This window comes from Leucopleurus acutus, assembly GCF_964270905.1.
Source record: "Leucopleurus acutus genome assembly, chromosome: 20".
Lineage (NCBI taxonomy): Eukaryota > Metazoa > Chordata > Mammalia > Artiodactyla > Delphinidae > Leucopleurus > Leucopleurus acutus.
Window position 1 is genome coordinate 51749212 of NC_139162.1, and position 15438 is coordinate 51764649.

At 54.2% G+C, this 15438-nt stretch overlaps 1 protein-coding gene across 1 annotated transcript; it reads right to left on the bottom strand.

Moving 5' to 3' along the window:
- Positions 1–8539: 8539 nt before the first annotated feature.
- Positions 8540–15231, bottom strand: NTN5 (netrin 5; the record flags this gene model as incomplete). The annotated part of the gene is made up of 6 exons (XM_082862686.1): positions 8540–8904; positions 10229–10309; positions 10524–10577; positions 11003–11152; positions 11444–11632; positions 14601–15231. 6 exons carry the CDS (start codon positions 15229–15231, stop codon positions 8540–8542), a joined length of 1470 nt encoding a protein of 489 aa, XP_082718812.1.
- Between the last annotated feature and the right edge of the window lie 207 nt (positions 15232–15438).

The window sequence follows — 15438 nt, forward strand, 5'->3', positions numbered from 1 at the left end:
TTCAAGGACCTGTGATGGAGGGAGATGGAGACACCCAGGAGAGTCAGAAATGGAGAGACAGAGAAAACACGAGAAAGAAAGGTATATTCATTATCCCTTGTCACATAACAAATTATCTTAAAACTCAGTGGCTTAAAGCTACAAATATTTATTATGTCATGGTTTCTGAGGGGTAGGAATTTTGGAGCAGTTTAGTTGGGTGGCTCTGGCTCAGATAACAACAGAGAACTCAGAGTCTCTCATGAAGGTGCAGTAAGCTATTGGCCAGGGCTGCAGTCATCTGAAGGCTTGACTGGGGCTGGAAGGTTACTTCCAAGCTCACCTACATGGTGCTTGGCAAAAGGCCTCAGCTGCTCACTAGGTGAGCCCCTCCATAGGGCTGCTTGAGTGTCCTCACAACATGGCCGCTGACTTCCCCCTCAGAGCGAGTGATTGGAGAGAGAGAGAGAGGGAGGGAGGGAGAGAGAGAGAGAGAGAGAGAGAGCAGTGTCTTACATGACCTATGTCCAAAGTCACACATCATCCCTTTTTTTTTTTTTGGCTGCATTGCATAGCCTGCAGGATCCCAGTTCCCTGACCAGGGATTGAACCCAGGCCCCAGCAGAAAGCGCCGAGTCCTAACCACTGGACCGCCAGGGAATTCCTGACACCACCACTTCTTTATTCCATTCATTGGAGGTGAAACAGTAAGTCTAGCCCACATTCAAAGGGAAAGAGATTAAGCTCCTCCTCTTGAACAGAGGGGTATCAAAGAATGTGGGCTTATTTTAAAACCATCACAGGTGGGGAGAGGAAGAGAGAGAGGAATGGAGACGGACTCTTAAAGGCCCGTGAGGCTTAGAGGTTGGTGAGACACTTATTCAGAAAGGCAGGAATGTGTCAAGAGAGACTCTTGAAGACAGAGGGAGCTGTGGAGACAGGGAAAAGAGTCAAGACAAAGGAAACCAAAGCAGTAGTAGTAATAATAATAATTACAGTAATAGCAGCCAGCACATGAAGTACCTACTACATACCAGGCAAAGTTCTGAGCACTTTCTATGAACTGACTCATGTAATCATCACAGCCTGTCTATGAAAGAGAAGATGTTATTATCCCATTTTACAGATGAGTAAGCCAAGTCTCAAAGGGCTTGCCCAGAGTTATACAGGAAGGAAGCAAAGAAGGATGGAGAAAATATGATGGAGACATATGTGCAGAGACTACGGGGAAGTGGCAGGAAGAGACTGGCAGAAGAACCCAGCTCTGACAGACACATAAATCAATAAGAAATGGAAGCCAGGGACTTCCCTGGTGGTGCAGCAGTTAAGACTCGTGCTCCCAATACAGGGGGCCTGGGTTCGATCCCTGGTCAGGGAACTAGATCCACATGCATGCCACAACTAAAGAGCCTGCGAGCTGCAACTAAGGAGCCTGCCTGCCGCAACTAAGACCCGGCGCAACCAAATAAATAAATAAATAAATGGAAGCCGCTCTGATTGAGAGTTTTCTAGACACTGGGGCTGTACCACGCACTCTTTAGGTTTTGTTAACCCTCAAAGTTGCCCCATCAGGTGGGGGTTAGTATTAGCCCCATTATACAGATAGAACCCCGAGGCTCAGAGAAGGAAGTAACTCACCCAACATGTCATGGGTTGACTGATGCCTCCCTCCCCCCAAAAAGAGACATGCCCACTCAGAACCTGTGAATAGGACCTTATTTGGCAAAAGGGTCTTTGGAGATGTAATTAAGATAATGATCTTGACATCAGATCATCCCACATTGTCTGGGTGAACCCTAAATCCAGTGATAAGTTCTTATAAAATAAAGGCATAGATAAACAACGGGGATTTACTGTATAGCACAGGGAACTACATTCAATATCTTCTAATAAACTATAATGGAAAAGAATCAGGAGAAAAGAATATAGAGATATATATACATAGATATATACATATGTATATATATAACCGAATCATTTTGTGCACACCTAAAACTAACAGAATATTGTAAATCAACTATACTTCAACTTAAAAAAAAGAAAAAGGGAAAAGAAAGGCAGGGGGAGATTTAAGACACAGGAGAAGGTGATGTGAAGACAGAGCAGAGATTGGGGTGATGCAACCACAAGCCAAGGAACACGAGGAGCCACCAGAAGCTGGAAGAGGCAAGGATGGATCCTCCCCTAGAGCCTTCGGAGGGACTGTGGCCCTGCCCACACCTTGATGTCAGACTTCTGGCCTCCAGAACTGTGGGAGAATAAATTTCTGTTATTTTTAGCCGTGCAGTTTGTGGTAATTTTTTATAGCCACCTACCCCAGGGATTGGGAGACATCATGAGAAAGACATGGAACTCATCACAGGGAGAGCCAATGAAGGAACCAGAGATACACGGAGGGAGAGAAGACAGACTGACATGACAGGAAGAGTAGGCTCTCCCCACACTTTGACTCTCCTCCTCCAGGAAGCCCTCCCTGACCTTCAGGCTAGGTCTGTGTCTTCTGTGGACCTTCTCAATGTCCTGGGTACCTCCATGAGAGCACAGATCTCATTAGGAGAGGGACTGTGTCCCTGTGTGCCTTTCCTCCAGGGCCCAGGCCTGACCCATCTCTGGGTCCCCAGCATCACCCTACATAAAGGACATGGGCGTCCTCAGGAGAGAAGTCAGGCGTGATTGAATGAGACGATGCTCCTGATGTCTCTCCCTAGAGATTCTCACCCCTCCCATCAGCCTGGGAGACACTTGGGTTTTCTTCAAGGCCCAGGGAGGGCCTCACCTCCTCCAAGAAGTCTTCCCTGACCTCTCAGCCTGGGCCCTGTGCTGCCCCCATTATTACACATCACACCAATGTGACTGTACCCAGGTCTCTCTCCTACCTCACCCTCCCAGACTGGGAGCTCCTCCAGGGCAAATCCGGGGACTGACTCAGGTCCTGGTCCCAGGATTTCCCAGGGAGAACTTGGGAGAATATGTTGAATGAATGAATAAGTGAGTGAATGAAGTGAAATATAGGGACTGTGGCAGTGCATTTAGAAATGGCTAAGAAAAAGATTTTCTTACATGGGGGTAAGAGGAAGTCTTTCAGTGTAGGTAACATTTTCCTGACCCTCTTTCTGTCCCCATAACATCCCAGCCCTGGCTCAGAACTCATCTTCTCCCACCAGGATCCTCCCTCCAGCCCCTCCCCCACCGCAGTCTCCCTCCCCCTCCAGTCTACCCTCCAGGGACCCCAGAGGGGTCTTCTACATTCAGAGTTGACCTCACTTCTCCCCTAGTTATAGCCTTCCCATAGTTCCCCAGCACCTCTGGACAAAGTCCCCACCTCTCCACCTTTCCTGTCATGTCCAAATCCTTCCTCTGTCCTTCAAGACCTACCTCAGACGTCACATCCTCTGAGAGAAGTTTCCTGACTTGCAGGCTGTATTCAAGGCCTTCTTGGGGCTGGCCCAGTGAACGGAGCCACCTCTGTGATGGTCCATATCACGTTTGTTTCTCATACAGGGCTGATCCTCTGGTCATAGACCTCCTAGGGTTCCCCAGAGGCACTGGGGAAAAACTCAGGCCCTCAGCCCGGTCTTAGAGGCCCCACATGCCCTGACTACCCCCTATTCCCCAGCCTCATTTCTCCTCTCTTACCACACCGGGCCCTCTGGCCTCTGGACCTTTGCACAAACTGTAACTTCTAACTTGGCCTTTCTTTCTGCCTCCTCTGCTGGGCAAATTCGTGCTCAGCTCATATGCATTTCAGGAGTCTGCTCTTTCAGGAAGCCATCAGTGATGCTGCGGTGGGCAGGGGCCTCTTCTGAATTCTGGAAGCCACCTGTGCTGCTTCCATTATAGCAGCAAGACAGACTGGGCTCAATGCCCAGAGGCGGGAGGGAATGGCCAGGCCGGAGGTGGGTCCCAGATGTGAATTTCACGCCTATTCGTCTCAGGCACTGGGAACAAAGTTTGGGTCAAAAAGAACATATGCGGCTTGCCCCGCTCCTCACTTTTGTCTCCTACGTCCCCAACCCCTGCGTAGGAGGGAGCAAGGCCAGGACTCTCCGGGCCCGGGTGGTTCCCACAGCCCCTCTTGGCCTCCTCGCCCCTCCTTCCCTGCTCTTAACTCTCTGGGGGAGCCTGGGAAAAATCCTCCCGATCTGTGTTCTCACCTCCTGGGTTCGCCTCTCCTGGGGGATGTGTGGCCACCAGTGTTTAAATAATAAAAACAAACTCCAATGGCTCTTACTCTGTGCCAGACACTGTTCTAAGCCCATTACCTACACATGTTAATTCATTTAATCCTCATAGTATGCCCTGTGGGTTACTTCCTATTATCATCATCATCACCACCCCCATTTCACAGATGAGAAAACTGAGGAACAGAGAGGGATTTGAACCCAGGCGGTCTGGCTCCAGAGGCCATGCACTTCATGAAAATCGTCTCTAGAGCAGTGCCGTCCAATAGAAGTTTCTGCGATGATGGAAATATTCTTTATCTGCTCTGTCGGATATGTTATCCACCCACCACCAATGTGGCAGTGGCTACTGATTGGATAAGCTCAGCTCTGAAGAACTAAGTTTGAAGGCCGGCTACTTGCCAGCTACTTGTGTGATGGATGCTAAGTCTCCTTGCCTCTATCATTGCTTCTTTCTTTCTTTTTTTTTTTTTTAAGATTTAGATTTGTGGGCTTCCCTGGTGGCGCAGTGGTTGAGAGTCTGCCTGCCGATGCAGGGGACGCAGGTTCGTGCCCCGGTCCAGAAAGATACCACGTGCCGAGGAGCGGCTGGGCCCGTGAGCCATGGCCGCTGAGCCTGCGTGTCCGGAGCCTGTGCTCCGCAGCAGGAGAGGCCACAACAGTGAGAGGCCCGCGTACCGCAAAACAATAAAAAATAAAAAAAGAGAGGAAAAAGAAGAAGGAGGAAGAGGAGGAGGAGAAAGAGAAGAAGAGGCAGGAGAAATCTTAAGTGTGAAAGGGACTCGACTTACCATTATTGGCTTTGAAGATAGAGGAAGGGGCCATGAGCCAACGAATGCAGGTGGCATCTAGGTGCAGGGAATGGAAAGGAAACATTCTTCCCTAGAGGTTCCAGAAGGAATGCAGCTTTGTTGACACCTTGATTTCAGCCCAGTAAAATCCATGTTGGGCTTTGGACCTCTAGAATTGTCAGAGAATAACTCTGTGTTGTTTTAGCAGCTGAATTTGTGTTACTTTGTTATAGCAGCAATAGAAAACTAATACACTGGTTCTTCTCTCTTTCTGGGCACATAGGAGAATTCTGCTTTCCTGCCTTTGTGCAACTGTAATCCTGACTAATGAGCTGTGAGTGGAAGGACTAGAGTCGTTCCTGGGCTAAAGCATCTATTTCTTTTTAATTTTTTTAATTAATTAATTTATTTATTTATTTTTGGCTGTGTTGGGTCTTCGTTTCTGTGTGAGGGCTTTCTCTAGTTGCAGCGAGCGGGGGCCACTCTTCATCACGGTGCGCGGGCCTCTCACTGTTGCGACCTCTCTTGTTGCGGAGCACAGGCTCCAGACGTGCAGGCTCAGTAATTGTGGCTCACGGGCCCAGTTGCTCCACAGCATGTGGGATCTTCCCAGACCAGGGCTCGAACCCGTGTCCCCCACATTGGCAGGCAGATTCTCAACCACTGCGCTACCAGGGAAACCCAAAAGCATCTATTTCTTGTGTGGGACCATTCAATACCCTCTGTCTGTCTGTCTGTCTGTCTCTCCCCCCTCCTCAGTGATCAAGGATACCATGGGTTGCAGCTGGTGCAGTGACAAGACGGTGGATGCCTCTCAGCCTGGGTGCTTCAATGATTGTGTGGAAAATCGCCCCTTGCTGACTTGATGGGACAGGTACATGAGAAAGAAATCAACTGTCGTTGTGTCAAGCCAACAGGGCTAGCCTAACCTGACTAATGGAAGTCCTTAATGAAGTATGGGAACTAGCTTGCTGCTATACAAGGCAGTGTGTTCCAGGAAGAGAGAAGGGCAAGTGCAAAGGCCCTGAAGCAGAGTGTTCTTGGTTTTTAAAGGAACAGGAAGGAGACCAGTGTAGCTGCAGAGGGGTGAGTGAGGGAAAGTTGTAAGAGGTGAGGTCAGGTATGGGGTGGGAGTGGATCAAGTAAGCCTTTGTAGGGCAGGGCAAGGACTTTGGATCTTATTCTGAGAAAGATGGGAAGACAAGAGTTTTGAGCATAGTAACAGCACGGTCCACTGGGGCCTAGGTCAGGGGTCTGACTTAGGTTTTAAATCATTATCCTAGCTTCTGTGTGAAGAAGACTCTAAGAGGGTAGTGGGGAGACCAGTATGGAGACTACCTAATTCAGGCAAAGAGTGGTGATGGCTTGGATCAAGGTGGTAGCAGTGGACATGGTAAAAAAAAAAAAAAAGACTGAATTATGGACATATTTAGTAGGTGTAACTGAAGAAACCTCAGGTAGAGTTGGAGTTGGGACAGGCCTGTAGGGGGCGCTCTTAGATCCCACCAGGAGACCTCAATTAACAGGAGAGAAGTAAACCTACATCTGTGATAGGAAGTTATCTCTAGGTTACTATCATAAGGAAGAAGAAAACTTCTCTCCATCCAGGGCAGCTCAGCCAGTCAGGCTGTAGCAGGCCAACCAATGTGAAGCCTCCATACTTTGGACTCCCAGTTTCCTCCAATGGACTCTTTGGTTATTATAGCCCTTCCCAACTCTCCTCTTTTCCCTTTAAAAGTATGTTCCCCTTGCTTGTTCTCTGTATTTGCTTATGGTCACCCATCCTTGCATATCGCTGATTGTGATTTCTCTGCTAGTCCCTAATAAACTCAGTTTTGTTGGTAAAATAGCTGGCCAATATATTTTTTAAAATTTATTTATTTATTTTTGGCAGCATTGGGTCTTCATCGTGTGCAGGCTTTCTCTAGTTGCAGCGAGAGAGGGCTACTCTTCGTTGCGGTGCGTGTGCTTCTCATTGCGTTGGCTTCTCTTGTTGCAGAGCACAGGCTCTGGGCATGCGTGGGCTTCAGTAGTTGTGGCACGAGGGCTCAGTAGTTGTGGCTCGCGGGCTCTAGAGCACAGGCTCAGTAGTTGTGGCGCACGGGCTCTGCGGCATGTGGGATCTTCCCGGACCAGGGCTCGAACCCATGCCCCCTGCATTGGCAGGCGAATTCTTAACCACTGCACCACCAGGGAAGTCCCTGGCCAATATATTATTAAAGTTGTAAGTAGATGTGAGGGTGAAGTAGTGGGGTAAGTGCCCGACTGAACTGATTTTGAGAAAGGATGGAAAGAGCAAGATAAAGAAATCTAGAACTTTTCTGAAACACAGAACTCTTCTTAGAAAGCCCCTTAAAGACTCCTAACTCCTGCTTCAGATATGCCCGCACCCAGGGCCCAGTTGGAAGCCAAAGGCAAGCCTCCCCATATATAGGATAGTATTGGTAGCTTGGAGGTCAGCCACCTCCTGAAGGCTATTTCCTGCCTTTCTTAGTCTCCTCAGGAGCATACCCAGAACATTGGCGGGAGGGTCTGTTCTCTCTGCCTAGCACCCAATGACATCATGGCCCAGCCTGGCTCCCCACTGGCTAAGAGGCCTGCTTTTCTCTCAGGGAAAGAATAGGTTGCTCTCTAGGCACCAGTGGACCTTAAGTCATATCACTTTGAGATTCCTTCAAAGTACTAGCTCACTTTCTCTCCTACCAAGGTCACCCAAATTTGAAATTTTTTTGTTGATTGTGGGGGCAGAGGCCAGGGTGACAAGGAAGATCATAGGCCCTGACGGCCTTCCATTCCATATAGTACCTAAGCTTCCTGCCTTTTTAACCCCATCCCTCTGGCCTGTAGGTACCCAGCTGTTGGGTGGAATCGAATTCTGCTTAGCACCAAGTGACGTCACACCACTCTGTGGCTCCCAATTGGCTATTCCCTCAGGAAAGGGTTTAGGCTGTGCTTCAAGACCAGGTGAACCCATGAGAACCCTCTTCAGATAGTCACTCAAAGTTCCATTATTCTTTTCTCAGAGACCATCCTGGGGCCATCAGAAACCAAGTGTTTCTCAATCTGGAACTTTCTGGAAATCTGACACTGCTGTGCTTTCCTCAGGTGTATTTCCCGCCTTTTCTAGCCACCCTCCCCTCCCACCGGCTTTAACTAATCGTCAGGCAATATAAATCTGACTAGCACCCAGTGACGTCATACCAGGTTTTTCATTGGATTGGCTATTCTGTCAGAGAGCTGTAGCCATATTCGGCTCCACAGATTTCCTCGTGGCCTTCTTCATTTGCCCCTCAGATACCCTCCCAGCACAGGTCAGGGGTCTGTAGCCGACTTTCCCCAAGAGTTGAGACTTTATTGAGGGGACTAGCTGCGTAGGTCACAGGTCGAGTGTCCTAGCCAGAGACCAAGAGGTTTGCCGCCTTTATTTAAAAGTCCCGCATGCCTCCTCGGTGCTGGCACATGCAAGTGACGTCAGGGGCTCTGCGGCGTCTGATTGTCTTGCTGGGGGACGCACCGTCGAGGTAGAAGACTCCTCTGGCAGTTGCTTCCAGTCCCTCCCTTGGAGTTTGAGGCCGCCTGGCTCCGGCTCTAGATCCTGGGTTCGGGGCTCGGGGTCGAGGGCCGCAGGCCATGGCAGCCCCCAGCGTGCTCCTCCTGCTGCAGCCGCCGCAGCGGCCGGGCCCAGCGCGGCCTCCAGGGCAGCGCGAGGCCATGGCGGTCGAGGACGAGGCGCGCGGGTTCGGGGCCGGCGGCCGCGCTGCCCAGCAGCAGGTAGTGGGTGGCGGGCCGCAGGCGCAAGCAGCCACAGGCCAGGTCGGCGCGGGGCACCCAGGCGTCCTGGCCGCCGTGGCGCACAGGCCACGCCGGCTGCTTGTATACAGCCAGGACGCGCACGGCCAGCCGCTGCCACGCCGGGCCCGCCGCCTCGGACGCCAGCACCTGCGCACGGAGCACTGCGGGGAGGGGAGATGTCAGGCCTGGGCGGTGGGGAGGCTCCGGGTCCCGTGGGGTCAGTCCTGGTGGGGAGGGGCCCGGGGCCCGGGACCCGAGAGTGGGCTTCCGGGATCGCATCAGTAGGGAGAGACCTTGAACCTTTGAGGGTGAGAGGTCTGGGGGTCTGGCTGTGTGCTGTGAGGAGTGAGATCTTTCTGGGGAGATGGGTCAAAGCAAGGAGAGTGGGGCTTATGGAGCGATAGGTTGGGTCACAGGATTGTGATTGGGAAGGCGGGGGAGGTGGGGGTTCCTCTGGAAAGGAGGCCAGACAGGGCGAGGAACCCAGGGGCCTATCAGGAATATGCCAGATGGGGTGCTTTGGGGGTCATATTAGAAGCAGTGGGTACAGGGATTACTTAAAGGGTTAGAGGTCCCAGGAGGACCCTGCAGTGGGTGGGGCTGGGAACAAGGCCCAAGAGGCAAGTCCAGATCTCTAATGCCAAGGGGTCAGAAGGTATTAGGAGCAGACAGAGCCCTTGGAAAACAGGGGTATTGCCATGGGAGGGATCTGCATTTAGGATTAATTTGGGGGCCAGAAGGAGATCAGTCCTTGGAAGCTGAGGGTCGAGGTCATACTAGTGGTGATTCAGAGACGTGTCCTCTCTGAGGGGGTGAGGTGAGACGTGTTGGGAGCAGGACTCTGGCAGACAAGCTGGGTCTTTGGGGCAGAAGATCCCTGTGGGAGGTGGGGGGAGAAGCCTCCACCTTTGAAGTTCAAGGACACTAGTGGGCAGATGCTGAGCCTCAGGGAGGAGAGGGATCCTATACCATTGAGGGAAGTAACTGGGACTGGGCTGAACTCATTGTCCAAGAGAGCCTGCAGCCACAGGCCCTGGGGTCGGGGGCTGGTGTGGACTGGTGGATGAGGGAACTGTGGGGTGAGTCTGTGGGAGTGGGGCTCGGATATCTCAGACCCTGATAGGAGGCAGGGGGTCTGAGACAGACAAGACGGTGCAAGGATCCCTTCCATTCAACCAGTTGCCCTTTCTCCTTCCATCCTCAGGAGGCCACCTCCCTCCCTCAGAGACGTCAGGCTGAAGGAGATCGTGAAACTCTGCAAGGCCAATAACATGGGGAGAGAGGAGACCTAGGACGGTAGGGAGCGCCCCCTCCCCACCGCCCCTTCTGCCCATTGTCTGCTGTCCTGTTAGGTTCTAGATCAGGAAAGGCCCTGTAGAGTCCAACACCCCTTCCCATTTAAGCTGAGGAAACTGAAGGCCAGGGAAGGGGGTGGCTTGCAGCAGATCAGAGCCCCTGCTGGCCCTTTTCCTCCCCAGCACTCACCGTACTCCTGCTGGCAGTACCTCCGAAGGCTCATGTGTACCCTGGTGTCCGAGATATTGCAGTAGTTTTGACACTGAGGGTCTGGGGAGGGTCAGGCTGCAGTGGGCTCCTGAGGCCTGGACTACAGCGTTCTGCCCCTGCCCATCCCCTGCATTTCATCTTGACGGACAGCTGGGGTGCCTGAACCCTTGGGGACTGGGCTCGGTGGAACACCCCTGGATCCCCACCTGGAGGCCCAGTCAGCCCATCCCTGATCCCTCTTGCTGCCACGGGTTTCTAGGCCAGCCAGTCTTACCCGAGCTGTAAGCATGAGGGGTTGTAGCAAGGGTGGTGGTTGCCTCTGGAATTCCTGTGAAAGAGCAGAGGAGAGACAGGGCCTTAGTGCCTCCCATCCGCAGCCCGCTCCCCCCGAGGAAGCCAGGCTTCCAGACCCCAAATGTCTATTCCCCTGAGGCCCAAGAGTGGAAGCACACTTTGCCTTTCTCCCCCAGGACCTGGAGTCCTGGTCCCTGGCCACTTTCTTAAGACTCAAAAGCCCAGGTCCCCAGCCCCTTCCTCCCTCAGACCCAGGTATCCAGGCTCCCACCCTCTTCGTCCCCAAGATGGAGGAGACTGGACTTTCAGTCTTCACCTGCCTAAGGACTCAGAGTCTGGCCTCCACTCTCTAGCTTCCGTCTCCTACGGAGCAGGTCCTCACAACACCTGCCCCCTGGAGATCTGGGATGTCTCCTTCCCACCCCCCTTCAGACTTGGGCCCTGTCCCTCAGGACTCACGCTGGCAGGGCATCCTTGGGGAGCGGCTCTGCTGGTAGCCAGGACCGCAGCGGCTGCATGTCAGGCCAGTGACCCCTAACTTGCAGGAGCACTGCCCACTGGTCTGGTTGCAGGTACCACCTGTCGCCCCGATAGGATGGCACTGGCAGGCTACATGAGGAGAGGAGCTGGGGATGTGCAGTGCAGGCTCCCAGCCTCTTCCTCCCCAAGGACTGAGGAGACTGGAATTCCCTGGCCACTCCTCCTCAGACCCAGGATCCAGGCCCCCAGCCCCTCCCCCCTCAGACCCAGGATCCAGGCCCCCGGCCCCTCCCCCCTCAGACCCAGGATCCAGACCCCCGGCCCCTCCCCCCTCAGACCCAGGATCCAGGCCCCCGGCCCCTCCCCCCTCAGACCTGCCTGCCTCCTTTCCCTCTAGGCTGGGCTTCAGGCTGCACTCACCCCTGCAGGCCTTGCGGCTGTTGATAGGCTGGCTAGGGTCCCTCCAGAACCCCGGCTGGCAGTAGTGGCAGTGCCGCCCGGCTGTGTGGTGGCGGCACCGCTCACAAACACCCCCACTCCGGCCGCCCGACAGCCTGAACAGCTCAGAGTTGAACCTACAGCGTCTGGCGTGCTGGTTGCAGGAACAGGCTAGGAACGGGATGGAGTAAGGGCACATCAGGCCCGGCTCTCTGTTCCCCTTTCCCAGCTTTCTCCCCACTGCCCTCAGGAAAGAGACTGCCTGGGGGTCCCTAGGTAAGTGTGGGTCCTAGAAGCTCTTCGTTGTCATCCTTAAAATGGGTGCACTGGACTGGAGCTGCATGAGCCCGAGAGGAGTGGTGAATGTGCTGGATGTCTGTGTAAAACCAGGGGGTGTAAAGAAGAGTGGCGGCTCTGGGCCTAGGCTGTGGAATCAGACCCCCGCGTGTAAGTGTCTCACTGTTTCCATGGGCAAGTGACGACTCCTTTCTGTAGCTCAGTCTCCTTTGCTGTAAAATGGCATTTATAGTGTCTACTTCATGATCTTGAAATGCAACCACCTACGTAAACGGTGCTTACTTAACTCCGTACCCGACACAGAGCATACCCTTGCCCGTTTAGCACCTCCACGTGCCAGGCGCCATGTGCTGAGTGCTTGGCATGTTTCCTTCTCACAGCAGCTCTGTGAGACTGGGGCTGTCATCATCCCTATTTTATAGATGTGAGCACTGAGGCAGAGAGGCGAGGTCACCTGCCCAAAGAAACTCAGCTGAGGGGTGGTCAGAGGCAGGATTGCAGCCCAGGCGCACTCCAGTGCTTCTCATACAGCTCACATGAGGCCCACTTAACCATGTACATTTTGCTGGGGAGTGTTGATCGGATTTTCAAAAGCAGCGGCTCTCAAACCTTACCGCTTATCCAGATTACGGGGGAAATGTTTCAAAAGAGCAACACAGATGCCAGGGCCCATCCCAGGGCTTCTGTGGGTCCAGGGGCCTGTATGTCTAGCAAGCATCCCAAAGTGAGATGCCGATGCAGGGAGTTCATGGACCACTCTTTGGAGATATGAAAGGAGTTTTTGACTCCAAGAGGTTTGAGAGGCCTGTGAGATGCCGATGCGGGGAGTTCATGGACCACTCTTTGGAGATATGTAAGGAGTTTTTGACCCCAAGAGGTTTGAGAGGCCTGGACTGGCAGGTCCTGAGGGCCCCAAGGAGTAGCGGGAAGGTCAGGGAGCTGGGACAGCTGTGTGTTCTTGGGAAAATGACTCCCCCTCTCTGAGCCTCAGTGTCCTCCCATCCAGTGGGGATCTCAGTTCGTCTCTCAAGGGATTTTGTAGGCATTAGGGATGGCAGCACTCTTGAGATTATCAATCAGTAGAGTTGGGCTTTGGATTCTATAAAGCCCACAACTCCGCCACAGGAGTTAGTCTCATCCTGCCTGCCCAGACCCTTCTCCATCACAACACTGTTGGTCTGTTACCCAGGATCGGAGGGTTGGCTGCCCAGCTCAGCCTGAGGGGATGTGGTGATCCACAGAGGGACAGCCTCCCCAGCTCCCAGGCCCTGTCCTCCCCCAGGATGGACCCCACCCCACCCTCAGGCCACGTGATTCTCCCCTCCCTCACTCCCCTGTAGGGGCATCAGATCTTACTGGTAGGAATGGGCCAACTGGACAGAGGCCTGGGATGATGAGAACAGCGGGTCAAAGGGGACCCAAGTGTGATGAGGACAGAGTGGGGAGCAGAGGACAGCTGGGATGGTCTGTAAGTTAGTCCACTTGACATTGCAGGAAGACGTAGAGGGGGGAGAGGGGCAAAGGATGTGCGAGGTGGAGAGAGAGGGAGGTCCAGGAGCGAGAGAATGGAGGGTGTGTGTGTGTGTGTGTGTGTGTGTGTGTGTGTGTGTGTGTGTGTGTGTGTGTGGTGTGTATCTATCCATGGAGTGGAGTTAGCAAGGCCATGTAACACACTCAGACCCTCTAGCAAGGCTGCAGGCTGGAGGTGGGATGAGGAGGGCTGTCTCTGAGGAGAGCCGCTGGAGGGATGGGGAAGGGCCCAGACTCAGGCCCAGTCTGGAAGCCCTGAGGATGGGGGAGGGCATTGAGTGGGGCCTGGGGAGCTCTGGTCCAGCTGGAAGGCTGGTGGATGGCCCAGCCTCTCGGAAGACTTCTCTGAGTCCAGTCCCAGCACTGCCCCTTGCTGACAGTGAGACGTAGAGCAAGTGACACGTCCCCTTGGGCCTCACCCTCCTCATCTGGGCAATGGTAACATTGGCGGAATCAGATAACTCTTCCTCCGTGCCAGGTCCTGTATCAGGCTTTATTCTAAGGACTTTATTTTAATGTATTGAATTTTCACTACAGCCTGTAAAGGAAGGGCTGTTACTATCCTCACATTACAGGTGAGCCAATGGAGGCAAAGAGAGGTTTGGTCATTTGTTGGGGGTCACACAGCCAGGAAGCAGAGAAGCTGGGATTTGAGCCCAGGCAGTCTGGCTGGCTGCTGAGGCCATGCCCGTGTCTGCTGCCCGAGAACATCTAGTGTGACAGCACATAAAGGTGGCTGGCAAGGACAAGCTAAGACCCTTGGGCTTCTGCTCCTGAGCTCAGATCCCAGCCATGTCATTGCGCAAGGGACTTCCCAGCTCTAGCCTCAGTCTCCTCATCTGTAAAATGGGCCTGATGCAATACCTGCCCTGCACATAGTAGTTGCTGGATAAATATGTGTCTAAGGAATAAATCCTTACCCCCTGTGGTTGATTTGATGATTCCGAAAATGTCCAGTTGCCCTGTTTTCCTACAGCCACTCAGTGAATACCACCTGAGCACCTGCGCCAAGCCAGGCCCTGGGCTGGGAGCTCAGGAAATGTTATCCATATCACCATCACCGTGATCAAGTGTCGGGGAGACGCTGGAGCCCCCTAATGGGCATGTAAGCAGCTGGAAGTCTGGGGACAGCACAGGTGGTGGGGAGGGAGTGGGCGGAAGCGAAGAGGGGGCCTGGCTGGAGGACAGTATGGGGAGAAGCAAGGAGCATGCAGCTCTGGGGAGGGGGAGAACATCCTGCCCCTCAGGGAGAAGGGCCCAGCTGCTGGAGCCCTGTGGCCAGCTGGCGGGTCAGGGTGGGCCCAGGACTCACGCAGGCAAGGGTGAGGGTGCCGGGGCGTGGCAGGCCGCCAGGGCCAGTCGCGGTGGGATGGGCGGCAGCTCTCACACCCTGGGCCGGTGGTGTGGTGGCGGCAGCGGCAGCGGGGCGGCCGGTCACGGGCAGCACAGCGGGCTGCGTGGCCATGGCACTGGCAGCGGCCTCTCACTCCTGCTGCTGCCAGCCCTGCCTGGCCCCCGAGCTCCACACGGAGGTGACTGGCCACCACCCTGGCCTTAGGGCCCAGTGGGGCTCGGAAGGTCACCGTCTCGGGGCCTCCCAAGGCCCCCGGCCAGGCGGGTCTGCGCCACAGTGATCTCCAGGGCCCTCCGGTGGCCCAGGCGGCAGACAGGACCAGGGCTGGGGGTCCTGGGGTGCAGAAGCGCAGGCTGACGGACGTCAGGAGGAAGGGGCCACCCAAAGCCAGGGTCAGACTGCCATTGCAGGTGGCCCGGGGGCCGAGATCCGCCCCCGGGGAGGGGATGCAAGCCTGGGGACAGGAGGCAGCCATGCTGGCCAGCTGGGTCACTGGTGGGAGACAGAAGCGGGGGCGGCCCCCTGGATGGTAGCATGGGTCTGCGCTGGCCTGGCTCAGGAGGAGCAAGAGGGCAAAGGTCACTGGCATGGTTCTGGCGGAGGCAAGTACCTGGAGAGGAGACGAGTGTCTGGGCAGGGGGCCTCAGGCCGCCCTCGGGGGTCAGCCTCCAGCCCGCTCCCCAGGCTCCCTGAGGAACCCCAGCATTCCACCCCCAGCCCTGCCCCAGACCCCTCCCGGCTGCTTCTGAGCGAGGAAAATAGTTCCATCTGGGGAGAATTACTGTTTACATAACCC